General features: G+C 36.5%; 1 protein-coding gene across 1 annotated transcript in view; it reads left to right on the top strand.

Annotated features, from left to right (window-relative positions):
- The window catches only part of LOC149012459 (Endosomal targeting BRO1-like domain-containing protein), a 28,999-nt gene extending 7,710 nt beyond the window's left edge, over positions 1 to 21,289 (top strand). Inside the window, exon 6 of the mRNA XM_089158080.1 lies at positions 20,612 to 21,289. Coding sequence (XP_089014206.1) covers positions 20,612 to 20,959 — 348 coding nt within the window. The 3' untranslated portion in view covers positions 20,960 to 21,289. The remainder of the gene's footprint in view (positions 1 to 20,611) is intronic.
- The last annotated feature ends 2,989 nt before the right edge of the window (positions 21,290 to 24,278 follow it).

Below are 24,278 nucleotides of genomic sequence, written 5' to 3'. Positions count from 1 at the left end.
AATATTTTCCGGTAAGAAAAATTCGGATTCAGACACTCTTAAACGATTATGAATGCAAATTCAAAGGCGGATTTTGGCTATCCATTTACATGTCTAGATGTAGTAGCGATCATTTGCAGGGCTACTTCGTGAATTTCCATTGAAAAATCAAAATCTTGAAGAACTGAGCTACCAAAAAAAAAACCGAAAATATCCGTATCCGTTTGATAACCAACGGATTTGGATTCAGATATTTGCTAAACGGATTGGATAATATCTGGATAATATTTTATCTGGTTAGAATAAAATATATATTTTTTAGAATATAATATATTAACTTTGGTTAATAGGTTTAAGTGTTTAACCACCACATATTTTTTTAGAATATAATATATTAACCTTGGTTAATAGGTTTAACCACCATATGTGGTAAAAAGTTAAGGTTAAATTTATTTAAAACTTTAAATTTCAAAATCTGAATTTTCTTTTCTTTTTAGGTAATTAATCCCTCAATGGATTGTTTACCCAAAAATATCCCTCAATTGATCTTTCTTCTTGTTTAGGTAATTGAGTCGAGCATTGGGTTTGCCATAAAACCTTCTCCTTCTTCATGCTTAGGAAGAACCGAAACCTTAATTACTGTTTCAGTATTTTTCCTCAACCAGCGGCAAGTAGTGGCAACCAACGATTAGTCTTCTTGTTATCGTTTATGTATTTGTTTCTAGATTCAACACTAGCAATCAGGTCAATTTCTGGGGATTACCCTGTTTTTTGGGTTCTTGTTCTCTGTTTCATTGGGCTCTTGTGCTTTTTACAGCGCCAATAAGAACTTTGAATACTCTGCATGGAGCACAAAATTAGCCTTTTGTTGGCTTGGATTTCTCCCTCAAGTTGAATTTTCTCTCAATAGTGAGGTATTTGCTACCCTCATGAGGATTTTCTTTTCTTTGTTTTTTCTCTGTTCACCTCTAACCCGTCCCTCTCTTTACATGCTTTGTTTTCTTCCTTTCGGTCTTCTTTAGGTGTGTTATTGATTTGTGCATTTTAATATTCTTGACTCCGGCTTTATAAGATTGTCTTTATTGTGCAGAAATTTGTTTATTGTTCTAACTGGGGCTTTTTATTGTGCAAAAATTTATTTATTGTTCTAACTGGGGCTTCTTCTTGATAGGTGTAAAATAGTTTATCTACTTGAAGTTTGTGATTTCTCTGCCTAGTTTTTTCTTTGTTGCTTCTCTTGCATGGACTTTCTTCCTGTTTCACAGTTTATTTTCTCAAATCAACACAATATTTCCTTTTTGCTTTCCTGCATTTTTTCTCTCTTTTATTTCTTGGTCATCTTTCTCTTTCTTCTACCCCAATCCCACCAACCCTTTCTTTATTTCAAGCTTCCATCAATTATTATTATACTACCAAGATTCCCAAGGTAACACCTTGCTTAGATTCCATAACTATCTAGAAACCCAACAGAGAATGTCTACAGATAGAAGGGATGAAGATAATAATAGCATAAGATCAGAATTTGAGTAGATTTTGATGGACAAAGAAAACGGAAACTCTCTTGAAATCAGAGAAAGAGCTTTAAAAAGAGGAGATGAAAGAATGAGATTGATGGCAGAAGAAGTTCTCAAAAGACGTGGCATTGTCTTTGAAAACGATACTAGAAGATACTCCTTTGAAGATGAGATAACTGAAAGGGATGAGACAGAATCAATTCCTGAATCATCCAATGCTAGTATAAGAGTTAGAATGGATAAACAAGATGAAGATACTAATCAGATTCCTTCTGATTTAGAAGATATTGGTGAAGAATTAGATAACCATATAGGTATGAATATGCAAGGAGCCCCGTATGATCCTAACCAGCCATACGGACCAACCAATTCAGATATGAGATTTGGAGACAGACCCAGATTGAAGATAGAAAAACTAGATTATGACCTTGAAAAGATTGGACCAGGAGATATAATCAGGCCTCGAGGAAGAGAGATGCCTGTAGAATCACCAGTAAGATTAGGATTAGATTCCATCACAGGAAGAGACAGATTATTAAACCTAGGATACCATGACCCTAAAAAATGGGATAGTGTCTTAGATGTTTGGAAGCAGAATGCTGTTAACGAATTCTTTAAAGAAACTCATACTTGGACAGCGGAAGAGATGTATAGATATTTGGAAACCTTTTTAGGTGAATCCATGAAAGCTAATTGGGAAAGATTCAAAACAGAATACCCACAAGAATATACGGAACTTGTAAATTTAGGGGTAAACCCTTATAATTTTACAAGTTGTATCCATATGTTGTGTACTGGACAAGATCCCAATAGTGCACAAACTAAAGTTCAAGCTATGGCTCTAACTAACCTAGAACAGTTAAGCCTCCAAAGTTATAGATATATAAAGCCATTCCTTAAGTTGTATTACTACTATACGAGTATAAGTGGTAATATTTTTACTAAGGAAATAATGGATAAGTTATTCAAGAAGTTACCAGGACCTCTTGGAACAAAGATAAAGGATAGTTGGACCCCTGTAGAATGAAATCCAGCAAGAGATAACGTGTGTATAAGGATTACACATTATTACAAAGCTAGTTGAAGAATGTACCTTTATACAGATTCAGAGACAATTCCAAAGTACAGATTTTGGATTTTGTAAAGATATTTTCACCACACAAGCATTTGGTGAAAGAAGCCAAGATAAAAGACCAAAAAGAAAACCCAGATATACACAGATCCCTAGAAGATCCCAGATAGGTTACTATGAAAAACCTAGACAAAAGTATTACCAAGAAAAGAAAAATTGGTATTTAAGGAGATCCACTAGGAGAAAGCCTTTCCTAGATCCTCAGAAACATGCTAGAAGATATAATCCTAATAGGAATTATAAGACTAGATTGGCATGTTACAATTGTGGAGATACCAGTCATCTGGTAAAAGAATGCCCAAGGTTGATCAATACAGATAGCAAAAGGGCAATGGTGGTACAAAACACCAATGAATGCTTGATTGCGGTTGACCAAGAGATGTTAGACCAAGAATCAATTTATAGTGTTATACCAGATACCCAAGAAGAAGATACTGAACCATACCCAGATTTTATTAACCAGTTGGTTAACCCTACAGATTTGTATATTAGAATGGTTAAAACCCAGTGCGAGAAAGATAAGCATCTTTGGAAACACAAAGGTGGAAGATACCATATAGCTTGTTCAGGTTGTAGAAAATACCCTGGATTAGATTTAAGATACCAATGCAGAAATTGCCTTGATGAAAGATGTGCATTTTGTCTAGATAAATCAGTAATTCTTGTTGAAGAAAGGGAAAGTAAAATTACTATCCCAGAATTACAAGAAAAAAGAGATTCTACTAAGATAGAATTATTACAAGATGAACTGGCACTTCTCAATGCTAAGATAGATAGTGATCCAGACCCAGATATTAAATGGTTTTCAGAGGTAGCTTTGCATCCTCGAAAATCCACAAAATATAGCTTAGGATATGACATATTTATCCCATATGATTGTATCCTAGAACCTCAGAAGTTAACTATCATAGATACACTTGTTACTTATACCATTAGTAATAAGTTCGGAATGATAATCAAAGATAGATTTTGTTATGCTTCACAAGGCGTACAAATCCTTGGAGGAGTATTAGATGCTGATTATACAGATCCCATAAAGATTTGTATCATGAATCATAATGAAAAAGAGATAGTAATCTCTGAAGGAGAAAAGATTGCCCAGATCATAATTATCCCAAATTATGGTATTGGCTCTGAGATCATAAGAAAAGGAGGTTTTGGTTCCACAAACCAACCAAGCACCTCAACCCAGATTCCAAATGAGATCCAGATTCCCCTTTGCCAAACAAAAGATGATTTGAAATCCATAGAAGTGGAATGTCAAGTCAAAGTTGGCGATAAGATCGTTTCTTTAATTGGAATTATAGATACGGGTTGTACAATTAGTACAATGAACCCCAAATGGTTCAATGACCCAAAGTTTTTAATAGACATACCCCCTACTATTAGTAGAGAAATAGATGGAATACCCCACACCATAGATAAGATGCTGAAAAATCCTCTAATTAGTTTTAAAACTAATTGTGGACAAAGTCAGTGGTTTCAGATGGGTAAAGTATGTCCAAGACCCACCCCATGGGATAATTTACTCATTGGACTTAACTTTATCTTAAGTTTTAATGGTGCTTTACAAATCAATAAGCACTATGTTCAGATTAATAGGCAGAATATTATGATCCCAACTCTTCCTTATTCAGATCATCAGAGTAGCAAGCGAACCGTGGTGGATAAGTACCCTTACCCTTACCCTTACCCTTACCCTTACACCCCAGATTGCAAATGCAAAATTCCAGGATCTTGCAAAATTGCTTTAGATATTAAAGAAGATGACAACTTTGAGTTCAGAATAGAACAAGAATTATTAGAAGAAGAATATGAGTTTAGTTCTTGTTATGAGATAGAACAGGATTATTTAGATTTTAGAAGATTTGAACATAACTTCCATGACCTCACTATACGGAAAGTCTTGGAAAAGTTAGAAAAGTCAAAGATCATACAAGATAAGAATCCCCTAGAATTTTGGCATATAAATAAGCCAATAATTGAGCTGAAGATAAAAAACCAAGATATGAGGATTATTACAGGAAACCCGAAGTATAATCCCAAAGATGACGAAGAGTTTGATATGCATCTTAAAGAGCTCAAAGAACTTAGATTAATACAGGATTCAAATAGTCCCCACAGATCAGCTGCTTTTATAGTAGTCAAAGAATCAGAAAAGAAGAGAGGAAAAAGTAGAATGGTGATAAACTACAAAAGATTAAATGATAATACTGAGGATGATGCATATAACATCCCCAGTAGAGATTTCTTTGTCACACTAATTGACAAAGCAAAGATATTTAGTAAGTTTGACCTCAAGTCTGGATTTCACCAGATAAAGGTCCATAAAGATTCTATTCCATAGACTGCTTTCACAACAAGCAGAGGACATTACGAATGGAATGTAATGCCCTTTGGATTAAAGAATGCTCCTTCTGTGTTCCAACGCAGAATGGACCAGATATTTTTAGAATATAGAGATTTTATTGCAGTTTATATAGATGATATCTTAGTTTTCAGTAGAAATGAAAAAGAACATGTTGAGCATTTACTCATTGCTTTTAAACCATTTGCTAAGCATGGTTTAGTCATTTCCAAAAAGAAATTAAAGATAGCCAAAGAACAGATTAGTTTCTTAGGACTTGTGTTAGGAAAAGATTTGATCTCATTACAAGATCACATTTCAAGAAAAATTTTGGAATTCCCAGATATCCTTGAAGGACCTACACAGATTAAATCCTTTGTTGGTTTGGTCAACCAAGCCAGAAATTTCATAAAAGATTTAGGGAAAATCTTAGGCCCTCTTTATGCCAAGACTTCCCCTAAGGCTGAGAAAAGATTTAACCAACAAGATATTAAGCTAGTTCAAAGAATAAAACAATTGGTCTCTAAAGTTGAACCTGTAAGATATCCCAAAGATAGTTATTACCATATTGTTGAAACAGATGGTTCACAAGAAGGATGGGGAGCAATACTCAAAATAAGACCAAATGAGTATTCGTCTAAATCCAACTGAAGAAGTCTCAGAGATATGCTTCACGCTTACACCGAATAAAAATCTAGCAGCAATAGATTTTGAAGTAGAGTCTGTTATAAAAGGTTTAAAAGCCTTTGAACTTTTCCTTCAAAACAAAAAGATACTTGTTAGAACTGACTGTCAAGCCATAGTCAGATTCTATAAAAATTTAAATGAGAAAAAGATCTCTCAAAGAAGATGGTTGATTTTTAGAGATACCATTATAAACAAAGGTTTTAATATAACCTTTGAACATATTAATGGAAAAGATAATTTCCTTGCAGATGGATTATCCAGATCCTTATTTGGAAAATAATTTGCAGGAAATAGATATGGCTGATTCCCAGCCCAAAGATTCTGAAGATACGATCGGTCCCCAGTCAAAAGATACTTCTATCGAAGAGATTATAGCTTCTGTGGTTAATACCCGGAGCAGCAAAGATAAAGTTCCTCAGATGGGAAGTGCTATCTTGAAAATGAAGCATGTACCTAAGAAGATTATGTATGGGCAGAGATATCTCTACACCATAGATGAAAGATTTCAATTCAAGGTTTTACTTGAAGTTGAAGAAGAAGATAGAACAATTTTAGATAATCTTTGGATTTCTCACCATCAGAGTGTCCAAGAACCAACTAGATAAGAGCAAACATGACTACTTCAGTTCAGTCATGAATTGCTTAAATTATCAGATGAATATGGCTTACTCCAAGTCAAAATCCAGCTACAGATATTACGTTGTGTTTAAGGGAAAGCTTCCTGGAATTTACACACAATGGTCAGATGTCTCTGTTTGTATCAGAAACTTTGACAAGCCTCTATACAAAGGTTATGTTGATCTTTCTGAAGCTCTGAAAGATGCCAGGAAAACCCTTGGTATCAACTTCTACAAAGATCCCAAGATTGAGAAAGTTGACCAAAAAGATTTTAAAGGCGCACTCATAGCATGTGATGAGTGTTCCGTCACAAAGATGGAAATGAAAGATTTAACGAACAAAGGTGAGATATACAGGACGTGCTCGCTCCGTCTTGTTGAAGAAGTTAACGACTTAAGGCTTGCAAACCGCAAGCTTGAGTGAAAAGACAGAGTTAATAGCTCATTTACTTCGTGCCAAAGACCTCTTAGGCATGAATGAGTCAGAGATTATGACCTCATTTGTCAATAAACACAAGAAAAAGACAAATGAAGTTCCCAAAGATAATCTCACTACAGATAAACAGATTATAGAAGCTCTAAAGCCTCCCATCCAAAGAATATGTCGATCCATTGATGAAATGTCTGGTGGTGCGGTTAAAAGGCTACTATCAGCGGAAGATGGTGGACCCGATTCATCCAACTCCACAAGATCGATGGCTTTTAGAAGGCCTTCCGGAAGAAGTGAACACAACAAGAAGATACGGAAAGAATAATCATTGCCGAATTTGGAGATCGTCCGATTCCAAGATGGGTAAACAGATATGGACAGATACTTAGACGAAGATTTAAGAAAAAGAAATCTGCTTGTTTTCTGAAAAGATATGAAAAGAAGCATAATGAGAAAGTTACTACAAAGGCTAAAAGAAGATGCAGGTCCAAAATCATGGAGATGATGGACGAAGAACCCCTGAGATACAATGAGACTATTGCTGAAGTCATTAGCCTCACAAATGAAGATTTCGAAGTAGGAACAGTAATTGTCTGAAAATACTGCCTACACAGCTACTGATGCCATGCTGACGCCACAAAAGATGCCGTTACTATGCAAGATGCTGTTACTATGCAAAGATGCTGTTGACGTCATCAAACATTATGTAAACAGTAAAAGAAGATTCTTTTTATCTTTTGTCAAACTATGTTTAATAGTTTTTGAATTCCGTTCTATCTTTTATTAAGTTATGTTTTATAAACTTTGAAGTTCGGAGTCTATAAATAAGACTTCTTGTTATTAGAAATGTATAGAGAGAGAAGGAAAGAAGGAGAAAGAGAGAAGCTCTGTAATAGTAAGAGCTCTAGTTTGTAGTAGTTAGATATTAATGAAGTATTATTCTCCAATATTGCACTTGTCTTAAGAAGATCCAAGCGTAGGAAGACTGCTTCCTCCCAAGTAAGTTTTTTTCTTTAGTCGTTTCAAAGATATGGGCTTGTAGTAGTGGAGTAATTATGTATTTCATGTCATTTGCATGCATATTCGAGGTGGATAATCGTGGAATATGCCTACAGTAGTGCCTCTGTTCTTGGTGACGACCACCACTGCATTCATGTAGGATCATCTGCATCAATAATCCCAGATGAGTAGTTTCAGTGGATAACCGAAACTAGATGTATGCTCGATGAGTACAGGTTGAAAGAGACCCAACTCCAGCGCTGTCTAGAATTGGTGAAAAACTGTTACGAAAACTGATGTTAAATAATCCTGAGAATCACTCAGAAGTTCAGATTGCTGTTTACAACCCCGTGAAATAGTCGGTGAGGTGCCTGACGGTCTGAAAGTCTGTTTGAATTTCAAAGAATGAGTAGAGTTAAAGAACCCTATCCGATAAAGTCAGAGGAATAGGCTATGGCAGTCAAGGACTGGGTAAAGGCCTCGACAGAGCCGTGAAGGGCAAGGGAGTGTAAGTCCCGTTGTGCCGGCGAGGTTGCGGAGGTGCCGATGAGTCTGCTCATGGAAGCCTCTCTTGGACCTAAAGAAACAAGGACCATTAATTTGGTTGGGTTACTCCTCGAAAATTTGAAATTTTCACCTGACCTTGCATACCATTCTAGTTTGCATCCAAGCATTTAGAACTCAAAAAGAGTTGAAATCCGGTTGAGAGTAAACAGAAATGCATTCCTTGGCCCAAAAGGAAATGCAGAAAGCATCCCTGCTTCGCAGTGCAACTTCTAGAGCGGGCTTGGCCATAAGTCTCGGTTGGTATGATGTAAGTATGCAGGAGCCCCCGTAGGCCTTGTGTTCTTGCGTCTTGTTTATTTTAGATACACCTGGTTAAAATACTCGAGAGTATAGGTCATATTTGCATATAGGGTTGCATAGTTCGATCCAGCGAACTTGAAACTTTTTGGATTCCACACCCTTATATTGGTATCAGAGCAGTTACTTTCTCTGTGACTGTGTAAGTAGTAGTGCATTGTATAATTACGACATGAACCAAGCCCACAGTTTATTTGATGTATTTCATCTATCAGATGTTTTTCGTACTAATAGATAGATTAGCCCAATATGGAAAATTTGGCTTACAGACAAGTTTTATGAAAGATTATTATAAGACTTTTGTAAGATTTATAATTTACAGTAAAGAATCAGATTTGCATCGAGCTTCCTGATGAAGTAAAAGATATCATTTTTCAAAAATATTTAGATAATTATCAAAATGTTGATTTTGATCTAGCACCTTTTATTCAAAGATATATAGCTGCAGGGAGAACGTATAATTTACCAACTCCTGAAAGATGTTTAGGACAATTATTTGGAAGAAATGATTGAATATATTTCTTTCATAATTATTATTATAATTAAGCAATTTCTTTTCTTAAAGGTATTTGAAGAAATTGTTAATGAGATATGCTTCCAGCATACAATAGATCATGAAGATTTCAGTTTTTCTGAAGAAGATTCTGATTATTATCCTCTAGAATATGGAGATGATAATGAAATTTCAGATACAGAAAATTGGTACAATGATGACTGATTTGAAAAAATTAGGTTACTAGATCTTGAGATTCCTGATATAGTAGGACAAATGGTTACTACTATGAATAGATATGAGGTTAGATGTTATTTTGAGTCTTTAAAATGCAAACATAGTCTGCATACGGAAGATTCAGATAATACCCATGAGATGATTAACTCTCTCGTAGATTTAATTATTCGTATGAGTTTAAGTCTTGAAGATAATTGGAGTAAGATCCAAAAATCAATAGATAAAATAGCTGATATTATAGGAGATAAAAATAAGATATTGAGACAGATAAACCAGTCTCTTGAGATGAAAAAAGATAATACCCAGATTCTCCAAAATCTAGATTACATAAATCAAAAGGTTGAAGATTATAGAAAAATAATCCTTGCCTTAGATTTATCAAAGATTCCCTCTAAAGATGAAATCCGAGAATTAATCTACCAATTAAGATTAAGAGAACCCAAAGATATAGAAAGACAGACTTTAGCAAGTCTAGAAAAATTAGAAGCCGAAACCCAAAAGATGAGCCTTCAAAGGCAGCAAGATGCTGAAGAATTTAGGAAAAAGACATCCTTAATAGATATTAAGATAGATAATCTTGAGAACCTAACCAAAAGGTTGTTTGGATTATAAGTCTCTCTTGTAGTATAGATTATATGAAAATCAAAGAAAGATTGAAAGAATTGTATTGGGGAGATCTACCAGAAGAAAACGTAGGCATAACTAAATACATAGCACCAGGTGTACCAGATACGGTCATTATAGTTCAAAATAATATTGAACTAGAAATGCTAAAGGATATCATGGAAAAGCTTGATAAGATAGAATCCAAAATTAGTACAGTTTCAAAGAATGAAATTGAAAATCTCAATTCATCCTTAGACAGATTAAAGATTACTGAGAATAGTGTGAAACCTAAAGGAGATTTTATTAAGTATTCTCAAGATAAGACCTTTAGATTTGGTCCATATTTCTCAAAATGAGTATTAGATCATTTATTGGAAGATCCAATTCTGTAAAAAGATCAAGATATGAATCAAGTGGCTCAAACAGTTCTGAGACTACCATAGGAAGAATATTCAGAAGATTTAGACCTTCTAGCAGTCAAAGTCTTGCACTAGAAGAAGTCATAGATATTGACCAGAATATAGAAAGTTTTAGAAACAATAGATTGAGTTTATTAAAACCAGAAGAGTTGTATGCTCGGAATGGTTTTCTTAAAGATACTGGCTTAGTAAGATCTTACCAAGAACAACCCATGAATGTCACTGGAAGACAAACTGGAGTAATCCAGGTTCTATCAAATGAAACATTGGGAAAGTTAAGATTGAACAAGAAGATGAACTTGTTACATCTTGTTGTCATAGTAATTGGCATTAAAGGATTGACAAGAAAGAATTTAGGTACCAAAGTACTAGTAGCCCTGACAGATGATGGATGGCAAAACCCTGCAGAATCCATTATAGCAGTTACTGAAGTAGATATGAACAACAATATATGATTATTCTATATTGCCCCAGATTTTATAAAAGATATTAAAGATGCCCGATAGATAAGGTTAAAGATCATGACAAAGGGTTATGAAAGCTATGTTGGACATAACCTTTTAGTTTGTGTAGGATTTATGGGAAAAACCTCCAATAATTCTACAATTAAGTTTAACGTCCAGATAGATGATGTTATCCAAGGAATAGCATCAAAACATATAGCTTTGCAGAAACCAGCCATGATTGACCCAATCAAATTGGCAGGATTAGAATGGGATGTTACACAACTTATCCACCACGCAGGAAAGTCTTGGAAAAGTTAGAAAAGTCAAAGATCATACAAGATAAGAATCCCCTAGAATTTTGGCATATAAATAAGCCAATAATTGAGCTGAAGATAAAAAACCAAGATATGAGGATTATTACAGGAAACCCGAAGTATAATCCCAAAGATGACGAAGAGTTTGATATGCATCTTAAAGAGCTCAAAGAACTTAGATTAATACAGGATTCAAATAGTCCCCACAGATCAGCTGCTTTTATAGTAGTCAAAGAATCAGAAAAGAAGAGAGGAAAAAGTAGAATGGTGATAAACTACAAAAGATTAAATGATAATACTGAGGATGATGCATATAACATCCCCAGTAGAGATTTCCTTGTCACACTAATTGACAAAGCAAAGATATTTAGTAAGTTTGACCTCAAAGGAGTATCTTCTAGTATCGTTTTCAAAGACAATGCCACGTCTTTTGAGAACTTCTTCTGCCATCAATCTCATTCTTTCATCTCCTCTTTTTAAAGCTCTTTCTCTGATTTCAGAGAGTTTCCTGTTTTCTTTGTCCATCAAAATCTACTCAAATTCTGATCTTATGCTATTACTATCTTCATCCCTTTCATTCTTTGAAACTGTACTAATTTTGGATTCTATCTTATCAAGCTTTTCCATGATATCCTTTAGCATTTCTAGTTCAATATTATTTTGAACTATAATGACCGTATCTGGTACACCTGGTGCTATGTATTTGGTTATGCCTACGTTTTCTTCTGGTAGATCTCCCCAATACAATTCTTTCAATCTTTCTTTGATTTTCATATAATCTATACTACAAGAGAGACTCATAATCCAAACAACCTTTTGGTTAGGTTCTCAAGATTATCTATCTTAATATCTATTAAGGATGTCTTTTTCCTAAATTTTTCAGCATCTTGCTGCCTTTGAAGGCTCATCTTTTGGGTTTCGGCTTCTAATTTTTTTAGACTTGCTAAAGTCTGTCTTTCTATATCTTTGGGTTCTCTTAATCTTAATTGGTAGATTAATTCTCGGATTTCATCTTTAGAGGGAATCTTTGATAAATCTAAGGCAAGGATTATTTTTCTATAATCTTCAACCTTTTGATTTATGTAATCTAGATTTTGGAGAATCTGGGTATTATCTTTTTTTATCTCGAGAGACTGGTTTATCTGTCTCAATATCTTATTTTTATCTCCTATAATATCAGCTATTTTATCTATTGATTTTTGGATCTTACTCCAATTATCTTCAAGACTTAAACTCATACGAATAATTAAATCTACGAGAGAGTTAATCATCTCATGGGTATTATCTGAATCTTCCGTATGCAGACTATGTTTGCATTTTAAAGACTCAAAATAACATCTAACCTCATATCTATTCATAGTAACCATTTGTCCTACTATATCAGGAATCTCAAGATCTAGTAACCTAATTTTTTCAAATCAGTCATCATTGTACCAATTTTCTGTATCTGAAATTTCATTATCATCTCCATATTCTAGAGGATAATAATCAGAATCTTCTTCAGAAAAACTGAAATCTTCATGATCTATTGTATGCTGGAAGCATATCTCATTAACAATTTCTTCAAATACCTTTAAGAAAAGAAATTGCTTAATTATAATAATAATTATGAAAGAAATATATTCAATCATTTCTTCCAAATAATTGTCCTAAACATCTTTCAGGAGTTGGTAAATTATACGTTCTCCCTGCAGCTATATATCTTTGAATAAAAGGTGCTAGATCAAAATCAACATTTTGATAATTATCTAAATATTTTTGAAAAATGATATCTTTTACTTCATCAGGAAGCTGATGCAAATCTGATTCTTTACTGTAAATTATAAATCTTACAAAAGTCTTATAATAATCTTTCATAAAACTTGTCTGTAAGCCAAATTTTCCATATTGGGCTAATCTATCTATTAGTACGAAAAACATCTGATAGATGAAATACATCAAATAAACTGTGGGCTTGGTTCATGTCGTAATTATACAATGCACTACTACTTACACAGTCACAGAGAAAGTAACTGGCTCTGATACCAATATAAGGGTGTGGAATCCAGAAAGTTTCAAGTTCGCTGGATCGAACTATGCAACCCTATATGCAAATATGACCTATACTCTCAGAGTATTTTAACCAGTGTATCTAAAATAAACAGACGCAGAACACAAGGCCTACAGGGCTCCTGCATACTTACATCATACCAACCGAGACTTATGGCCAAACCCGCTCTAGAAGTTGCACTGCGAAGCAGGGATGCTTTCTGCATTTCCTTTTGGGCCAAGGAATGCATTTCTGTTTACTCTCAACCGGATTTCAACTCTTTTTGAGTTCTAAATGCTTGGATGCAAACTAGAATGGTATGCAAGGTCAGGTGAAAATTTCAAATTTTCAAGGAGTAACCCAACCAAATTAATGGTCCTTGTTTCTTTAGGTCAAGAGAGGCTTCCATGAACAGACTCATCTGGCACCTCTGCAACCTCGCCGGCACAACGGGACTTACACTCACTGCCCTTCACGGCTCTGCTGAGGCCTTTACCCAGTCCTTGACTGCCATAGCCTATTCCTCTGACTTTATCGGATAGGGTTCTTTAACTCTACTCATTCTTTGAAATTCAAACAGACTTTCAGACCGTCAGGCACCTCACCGACTATTTCACGGGGTTGTAAACAGCCATCTGAACTTCTGAGTGATTCTCAAGGTTATTTAACATCAGTTTTCGTAACAGTTTTTCACCAATTCTAGACAGCGCTGGAGTTGGGTCTCTTTCAACCTGTACTCATCGAGCATACATCTAGTTTCGGTTATCCACTGAAACTACTCATCTGGGATTATTGATGCAGATGATCCTACATGAATGCAGTGGTGGTCGTCACCAAGAACAGAGGCACTACTGTAGGCATGTTCCACGGTTATCCACCTCGAATATGCATGCAAATGACATGAAATACATAATTACTCCACTACTACAAGCCCATATCTTTGAAACGACTAAAGAAAAAAACTTACTTGGGAGGAAGCAGTCTTCCTACGCTTGGATCTTCTTAAGACAAGTGCAATATTGGAGAATAATACTTCATTAATATCTAACTATTACAAACTAGAGCTCTTACTATTATAGAGCTTCTCTCTTTCTCCTTCTTTCCTTCTCTCTCGATACATTTCTAATAACAAGAAGTCTTATTTATAGACTCCGGACTTCAAAGTTTATAAAACATAACTTAATAAAAGATAGAACGGAATTCAAAAACTATTAAACATAGTTTGACAAAAGATAAAAAGAATCTTCTTTTACTGTTTACATAGTGTTTGATGACGTCAGCAGCATCTTTGCATAGTAACAACATCTTGCATAGTAACGGCATCTTTTGTGGCGTTAGCATGACGTCAGCAGCTGTGTAGGCAGTATTTTCAGACAATTACTGTTCCTAATAACAGCTCTATGGTTGTTTGTTTGGTGGCTCTATGGTTGTTTGGTTTCTCTCTAGTTGTTGACTTGCTGTTAGACACGATTTTTAAGAATAAAGTGATACCCAACCCAAACAGTGATAGATGATATGGAGGGAGATGAGGTGGTTTAATGTTATCCAATTTCATTAAATGAGGAACCTAGATTTTTCTCTCTTCTAGTTGGAGCTATTAAGAAATCCAGGTTCTTCTATTGTGTTTTCTCACTTTCGTTCTTTTAATTCCTGTCTATTTGTGTATCTTCTTTCCCCTTTGGGGTGTTATTACACTTTTCTATTCAACCCCCCCTCCCCGCTAAAAAAGAAAAAAGAAAAAAAGAAAAAAAGAAAAAAAGAAAAAAGAAAAAAGAAAAAAAGAAAAAAAAGAAAAAAAAAGAAAAAAAAAAAAAGAAAAAAAAAAGGTATAAAAATAGCCACTGCAGCAAAATCTGACTGAAAAACCACTTTCTGGAGCTCAAACAGAGGTTTCGAGTTTGCTTGGAAAAATAGCATGTTTTGACTGAGTTCTTATCAAGTTTCAGTTCAGACATGCCATATCTTGGTTTCAGGGCTAACCGACAGCCCAGAAATCGGTTTTGAAACCAATATTTTGAACCTCGGTTGCTGCTGAATGTTCCTTGAAGACTATTCTACCAAGATACAACAGGAGCTCATGCAGTAAGTGCATCCCTTATCTTACTGCTGGACTGTAGTGGATATTTCTGCAGCAGACTTTGACCCTTTGTACTTACAATCAAGTGAAGAGATAAATCCATATTTTTATGGCCTAACAAATCCCTTGGACCCTCCTTTGATTGGAATTTAAGCCAGTCCAGAGGCTGGATGAGGTTTTGCTCTTGGAGATACTATTTTGTTGATTGAAGCTCTGTCCCATCTCTACATCTTGCCATCAATTCTAACTCAAGTTTGTGGAAACTATCCTTCCTTAATACTTATGCTTGACATGGAGATCAGAAAAGTCAAAGTTGCTATTATTATGACCTGTTGAGTTTCTGGTTATAAAGCGCTCTCCTGCCCTTCTATACGCCTGTTTCTGGTATAATTTCTTGTGCCCAGACTAAATGTTAAAGCTATTAGGTATTGTTGAGGGTTGTGATAATTGGAATACCTTGTTGTTTTGGGTGTTTCACTGGTTTGTTGCTGGAAACTGATGACATAATTTACTGATGTTAGAACTGGAAGATCCTTTTATAGGCTGGATTATTAGTTATTTGTCTAAAACCTAGCTCTGCATCAGTCTGTGGGGGATAATAGATCAACATACTGTGTTTGATTTAGTGGTGCATACTTGATTAATACTTTAAGCTATGATGACAAGTGTAGGTCTAGTTATCCATGAAATATTGTGGGTTTATTTGTCCCTGTTATGTCATTGCCTACCCTCTTGACCTCTTAATTGGAGGTTACTCTTCGTTATTGTGATGGGTTTCCTAATCACTGGCACAAGTGACAAGAAAAACTAAAATAAAGCAGGAACCCTGGGCTAAACATAATCCAGAAGATTTGATAGTTTCCATGGTTCATACCAGGTCAATCAGATGATGACAGTATGATAAGACCCTGTAATTCTCTGGCAACACCCAATGGATCCCGGGTCTCTCCGGTAGCAATTTACCTCTCAACGAATCAATCACTCTCTTCAAATGAATCAATTAACAGAGCATGAAACAAATAACAAGAAATTAATGAAAATGGACTCTGATTGGTATTAACAATAAGAGATGAGACTCCAACTGCACTCAACACCTTCCCCATGGCCAAAGCCATTACAAGACCTTCCCACAACTGAGGGCCTTCCCCTCACCTACGAGCTATGCCACCCCCTCCCCTCAACGCTTCCCTTTAACAAATCTCTCTGCTCCCCCTTCCCTCCTACACCTTAATATAACCCCATGAATTGCTGCTCCTCAATAGGACCTGGCCGCCTGTCATCGTCCTTTTGTAGCTGATTTTGTCCCCCACATGGTTATTTGGGTTTTGATACCCTACAGCTCCTCTATCCCTATGGTATACCCCTGAACATCAGTGGCTTGACACAGTATCTTGGTTGAATGTGAGGTCAAATCCTCAAAATTAGATCAAGATGTGTAATAATGGGCCACAACAGTAATAGTAGGTAAACCAAACCTGATTCTGAAAGTCAGGAGACAGCAAATAAACAGAGTTAATTTAGCTCAGTCAACAGTAGTTCCAGAAATCTCAGTAGATAGCCTGAACAATTGGATTAGAAAACTAGAAAATATAAGTTACTGAATTGGGAATGTGGCTGGAAACAGCACCCTGTAGCCTCTAGTCTGTAGCACCTTGGGCAGGTCAATTGGGATGAGGACTTGAATCAAATCAGTTCAGGAAAGGTCAAAATGTCAGATGCAGTTTGGCAGCAACAAGAATGAAGGCTCAACTCTGACAATTACAAACACCAATAAAAATCAAAGGTGAAATTACTTATCCACCTGGGTTGCAGGAGAGTGTATGATGGCTAGAAAATAGAAAAAGGAAGTGATATGGTTGAGCCACCCACAGGAACCTAGCTAAGGGTGTGAAATGCTAAACCCACCGGTCAAACCAGCCTATGTCTCTTGAGCCCAATCAGAACTGAACTCATCCTTGGCTATTTGGCTTTCGGTTTAGGTTTCGAGTGCTGTTCAGTTGTCTTGTTTTGGGCTAAACCTACCACCATAGTGTGAAATTTCGGCGATCAAGCGAAATGACCAATTCACTGAAATTTTGGCTAAATGTCACCGAAATTTTGAATTTTCGGTGAAATTCCGCCCCCCAGTTTCGGAGGATATTTGGGGTCATTTTGGGCTGTTATTTGGTCTCTAGCCTAATTTGAGGCCAGTAGACACATTGGATGTGTTATTTTTGCCTAAAGCCTAACCTAAAGGGGTGTTCTTGATTGGCACATGCCCGGCTATATGCGGGCGAAACTGGAAGTCTGGAACATGAATTTAAATAATGCAAGAGAATACAGAGATCTTCATTAAATTGCTAGAAAAAAAAAAATTAAAATTCATTATACAAGTACCTTACAAACAGTCAAGTATACATTAAGTACAACAAGTAGTCAATAAATAAATAAATTACTTTGGGGATTTTTTTTTTTGACACCATGGGTTTGTAGATCGTCGTTCAACATATATGAAATCCATACCCATCGGACAACATTCTATTGTACATTTTATAAAAATCAAGTTTGGAGAAGTGAGGTTACCTCTGAAGTGGAAATCTGCAAGATTCGAGCAAAATGCTGATTGACCGATGAGATGCATGTGTTTACCGGCAAGAATCACGTAAGAATTACCTCCAGATGTCGAAGATCGACTCAAAAGGTGCAAGACAACCTTGAAGAAGAGAGAGAAGCTTTGGTGTGTAGAGACGAAATTTCACCCAAATGTGGCAAAATGAAAAACCACGATATTTCGCCGGACAATTGAAATTTGGGCGAAATTTCGCCCTTGTATCACCAAAACTTCGGTGATAATTTCATGCTTTTTGGTCTCACTGAAGTTTTTTTTTTTTTTTGGGTACAAAGGCGCTTTTTACATATAGGGATAGGGATAGGGATATTACATATGCCGCCGGTAGGAGTTGAACCCATGACCTCTCCACTGAGAGGCAAGTTCCTAACCATCCTACTACTCCTCCATTGGCTGATGTTAGGTGGGTTTTGCCAAAATTTTGGAGAAAAATCGTACTATGCCTACAACCATGTTTGACTGAATCAAAAGTGAAACCAAACTCTGAAAGCTATCTAATCTCCAAAAAAGCCCGCACTCTTTGTTTCAAACTGAACCAAACTAAATTCTTGCTGTAACACAGCTTGACCCCCTAGCCAAATCCTAGAGTGGGCCCCAAGGTCCCTCCAAGCTAGCTGGTGGAATCCTTATGGAGGGTATTTTGGGCATTTTCAGCCCTATTTAGTTGTTGGAATTAATTCCAGAAATTCAGTTTTAATTTAGAGTCCAATTTTGTCAAGAAGTCTTAATTTGAGTTAGTAGTTGAGCAAGAGTCCTTAGTCCAGCACATGTCCATTAGAGTTTTAATTAAAAAAATTTAGCATGTGCTAATTAGAGTTCTAAGTTATTTCTCTAAGGCTTCATTTGTTTTCTAGATAAAAAAGGGTTGGGAAAATAAACATGTAGGACCTACATGTAATGGGGTGGGGGAGTAGAAAATGAAAGGAAAGGATTTTATGGAAAAGGCTGCAAATGTGGGTTCCACTTTTAATCTATCCCTCACTTTCCCACAAAGTCCCAGAAAATATGTGGTACTTTTAAAAGTGGTGGGGTGGAGAAAGTTCAAGGAAGATTGTTTGCTGACATGGAACCCCATTGAACCAAACAAACCATACTTCAAAATTTTGTGGAAAAATTTAATTTTTTCCCACTGCCACCCCACTTCAAAGTCTTTCAAACAAACAATTCCTAAAGGAGTCCCACTTAGTGTTAAGTTTTTTAGTATGCTATAAATTAAGGCCTACTCTTTCTTTGTAAGTTAAGTTTGATTATGTGAATAAGAAAATTAAGTCTAGAGAACGGTGGTTCCTATTTGAGGGGGCCACGGTGGATTTTGAGAAAAGCATTCTTCTTCCATGATCAGCAACCTATCGATTCTTCAACAAATTCCAGCAGCCATTGATAGCAACAACAGTCTAATCAAGTAAGTACTGCAGCCCTACCCCCTTCCCTCACCTCCCAACTCCATTGCAAAGCCTTCCACTCCATCACAGCCTTTCCCTTCCCCTTCCCCTAACCCCTCCCTACCCCTACCCTGTTCTGCACTCCCTTTTGTCCCCTCCCCCTTGTGCCGTAACACAGAAGCACCCTCCCCAGCCCCTGCAACACCCCCAAGCCCCTGCCCCAAACCCTATGGGCCTCCCCAGCCCATCCCCGACCCTTCCCAGTCCTTGCGATAGGCCCCTCACCCTCCCCTCTCTCTTTGACTCTACTTCCCTTCCTTATCTGACTTGTGGCAAAAGTAGAACAGAAAAGAAAAAAGAAAAGAAAACACAAGAAAAGAAGAAAGAAAAAGAAAAGAAGAAAGAACAAAAGAAAAGAAAGAAGAAAGAAGAAAAGAGAGGAAAGAAAGTATCAAGATTGCCCAGGATCTTTAGAGATCCACCCATAGCCTTCCCAGGAGTCATTCCAAACCCATCCAAACCCCAACCGCAGGCTTCCTTTACCCTTCCCATCTTCCCTAGTATTATTTTGGCTATCCTACTACCTAGTAAACTATCCCATCTTGGGTTTTGACAAAACCCTAATTTTTCCCTTTTCACCAAAAAGCTTTCCCACGTAAATTTGGATTAAACCTTGTCACTCCATATCCCTCCTAAGAGATTCCAAAAACTTTCTTGGTTACCCATGGGTATTCCATAATATCTTTAATGTATTTGTTGGAAGATTCTGGGCGAATCCTGAATTCTAGGGAGATTCTCCTAGAAACCGTAGCCCTAGAATTGGATTCACTTCAACCTGATCCCAACATCAACTGAAGCCAAGACATCCATAGTGGTTTGGTTTTGGTTTATGTAGAACTCACACAAAAGTTGAAATACTGAACCAAGCCATTGAGACCCTTAGACTTAGGTTAAAATCTCATTAAACTGCCTAGTCTTCTAGGGTTTCTGCATCTCAGTCATGACCTACTTCTCACAGATTAACAGAAAAGGCTGATCTTTTTCTTTTGTTGGAAGAGAAAAGTTCTGCAGTATACAAAAAGCATTGAGGCCTATTGAACTAAAAGCTAAAGATATGAAACTTTAATGAATGTTGACAGCATCTCTCATCGATGTCAGCTGTCTAGAAGGGCCTGCAAAAGATCATATGCCACATGAACATTGTCCCATGATCAGTGTTCTTTTCGCTGTTCTTTTTAGGTCCTGTACTTTTTCATGCTTTGATGTACATCAGATTACATACAGCTATAATATTTACAGCATTCTTGTTTAACTTGCTTGATTGAATTCAAGCAGAATTGAGATGCTCATGTTTTCTTTGTCCTCTTCGTTAGGCATTTCTTTTGTTTTGGGATGCTTAGATACTTTGTGTGATGCTTGTGGCTTATTCAGGGTTTCTTATCATCGTGCGGAGCACTACATGAGTTAAGAAGCCAGAAACATCTTGCGGAAGAATTGAAGGAAGCTGGCCAACTTGGAGTTGCAATTGGGGTTCTCCACCATGGTTTAGCAAATGCGAAGGCCAAAATTCCGGGGGAAGAATCATGGTCCTTGGTTTTCAGGCAGGAGATGGATGCTGTTCTTGAGAAGCTCAGGAAGTTTGAGCATGAGAATGAATTTGTATGGCGCAACAAGATTGCCACTAGTGATGAATTGCCATTTCTCCAAGGTACAAGAGTTGTTACTGTCATCCCATATAGCATACAGAGATGGGAGAGGGAACTAGCTTTCAGGCTATAAATATGTTGCAGCGCCTACGTAAAGATATATCATCATTTTGGGGTTGATATGTGAGGTGGAGCAAAAGATAAATGGATTTTGGTTCTCACTTGTCCAAGCTTTAGAATCAAAGGGTTGCTGGTGTAATGTAGGGTGGCTTTGAATCTTCCAGTAAACATTTTGAGCATTGGTTTTCATTGGAAATGTCATAGGACTTTGGTATATATTTCTAGCGTGAGATCATGTATACATTTTCTTGTTTAGTTTTGAACTGGAAAATTCTCTTAATCTGTGTAGGAATATTTATGGTCGTGTAATGACAAAATAATACAAAGTGAATGTTCTTGCGTATGCCTCTTACACCCCCCCCCCCCCCCACCCCCCAAAAAAGAAAAGAAAAGAAAAGAAAAAGGACTTCTTTAAGTATGCCTACGTTTGATGGTACGTGCAGTGGATCCAGTCAGTCTTGTTAGTTTCACCTTCTTAAGTTGATTTCATTAAGTGTCCTGGAAATTCTGTTCAAGTGAAACAACCTGCGTGATAAAATTATTGAAGAAAAAAAACTTGCTGAAACAGATAAAATTCATGAACCGAAATTACATTTCACTCTCCTATATTTCTGGATTCAGGGTCACCCTCCTCAACATATTTCTAAGGGCAAAAAAAAAAAAAAGAAGAAAAATAACAAACTGAACGACACTTGACCATGCAAACAAATAGAAAAAAATAAGAACTGGAATTCCAGAAAAATTATACCCTAACATAGTTGTTAAATACTAAGGGCGGAAACACTAAATGAAAAACCAATTAAAGAACAGAGAACTCAATTAACAAAGTGTACTTTCAGTTAGTAGAAATTTTGATGCTCGTCGATCCTCAATAACGGCGCCAAGACCTTGTTGTGTTCATACTTGCAAATGCAAGAGTCACCCAAGTAATATAGAAGTAAGAGGGATGTGGTCGCATAAGAATCGAAAAAAGTCAAATTATGTATTAACGTAAAAAACACTTATAATTATCTAGTGATTAAATCTGAGAATCAGCTATTGATTATACTAAAATCACGAAGAAATATACTATGCAAATCAATTGATGAAAATACGAGAGTTTCGATTTTACCAAACTTTTCATAAATTATCAATCCCTTCCTTTCACACAATCAATTTACTGTCTACTCTTGTTGACAAGATTACTAAATTAGATTACCCCACCTGTTACGCTTGAGGACCCCTAACACACCAAATCCCTTCTACCCTTCACAAATAGAAAATCAATTAAATGCATTGCATGAAAAACATAATCCCTAAGCAATGTTGAACAAACTGTCTAAATTGTTACGTAGATGTAATTTATCATTCTTCAACCCTAGGTCGAGCATTCATTCTCTAGTGTCACATGTGTAACAACATATCACGAAATTCAGACATTAAGAACAAAATTTAAGAAAGCGAAGAGTAGAGGATTGTATTGTATGAAAGAGAGAAATTAATAAACTAATTCACATAAAGATCCATCTAAACTCTAGCAATGGAAGTTTAGAACATCATGAGAGAAGAAGAAGTTAAGGGAAACATCACCCTAGAGGAAGAATAACTCAAACCTGGGCAGCAGCTCGCCTAATACTCCTTTAATTCTCATCTAAACATGTCTAGAAGCTCCTCCTCTATGAAATTCATCTCCACCCTTCTAGAAACGTCCCTTATGGCTGGAGTTTGCTCCCCTTTTATAAAGTGATTTATCAAATTACATGGGATATGATTCATTGACTTAATTTAACACAGTTTGAAACACACTTTGAGTTCCTAATCTGACTCAACCAAGAAATTTGCTTGTCTAGGTGGTGTATAAATCAAACTCATATAGAGAGCTCACATTCACAATCCCACCATTGGATTTGAAGATCAAGAAGCCATAAGCTCCTGTCAAAAAATTAGTTCAATCGAATGCTAGATGACCATCCAATGAAGGATTTGATTAAAATTGGATAGAGCACACTCAAAAAAGGGATTTTTCCCCCTTTTCCTTCTCTGAATAGAATTCTTTTTCCTCTTTTTCCTTCTTTGATCAACCTTCAAACTCTACTAATTGCTCCAAGCAAATCCTTGTTGTTGAAGAAGTTTAAATACTTAGATGATTCACTACAAATACAGATAATATGTCACACCCCACCCACCGATCTTGGTTACCCTCCCGACAACTCGTGGGTGTGATCCGTCACAGGATCCACGATCTTACCCATCAATAATAATAAATGTGAGTAATAGATAATCAAGAGCAAGAGCAAGTTCATATAATTAATCAAAGGGATTACAGGGGTCCAAATACTCCAATAATATAATCAAAGAACAAATCAAATAAAAAGTCAATGTTCAAAAGGAATATCAAGTTTAGCAGAAGCATTCAAATAAGCTAAATAAGTTTCTTTCCAGTTTCTTTCTCTAAAGCTAAATAATGCGCTTCATGGATAGCAAAAAAGGGGGTTCTCCAATTTTTCTCCATACGATCCTCAAAATGTTTGGCAATTTGCCTCCTTCGGCCATCAATGGGTGCTATAAATGCACTCCAAGCATCCACAGGAGGTTTCATGCAAGCTATCTCTATCTCCCACTGACGGTGCCACATCATCTTCATACAAGAGGGTTCGATCATACAAATTCTCTCCAACTTCTAAGGTCGTGTAACCATCAGAACAATTTAATATAACATATAAAAAAAGGAATGAGTTCTGACGAACTCAGTAAGGATAACACATTTCTCATCCATATGTCAACACAATCAGCAATGCATATATGATAAGAATGCTATGCAATAGTATGAATGCTACTAAGATCTAACTATGCAAGTCTCTAGATAGTTGACATGCTTTAAGATATAACACCAGCCCTCTTCTGGGTAGGTCTAGTCACTCTGATCCCTCCCAGGCTGATTACCTCTATTGTGATCCTGCATAAAGGGGTAAAGTCCTCATCAGGCATCCATGGTTAGGGATTAAGTCAACACTCTCTTACCACGACCATTGGCAATGAGTACTGGCGCATGTCGGGGTTTCTAATCTAATGCAAGGTCATACTGGTAACACATTATATGGAGTTTGGATACTTCCCCTGTGGCACCAACCAACTCATTTTAGTATCCTTCGCAACCTAGGAATGAGAACCCTCACGGACTAGCTATTGCTGTTGGACTCCACTCCCTAACCCTATGGTCATCCACATATTATTGGGGGCGGAAAACTCTCATGACTCCTCACAACACCCGAGCCGCTCCTTGGACGTCCATGAGTCCAGCCCTAACATATGCAACCCTACCATCGCATGAACAATAGTGGATCACTAAGTCT

This window comes from Hakea prostrata, chromosome 6, assembly GCF_041222555.1.
Source record: "Hakea prostrata isolate BN-2017 chromosome 6, UWA_Hpros_2, whole genome shotgun sequence".
Taxonomy (NCBI): Eukaryota; Viridiplantae; Streptophyta; class Magnoliopsida; order Proteales; family Proteaceae; genus Hakea; species Hakea prostrata.
The sequence above is the reverse complement of the archived record's forward strand: the minus strand, read 5'-3'. Positions and strand labels throughout refer to the sequence as shown.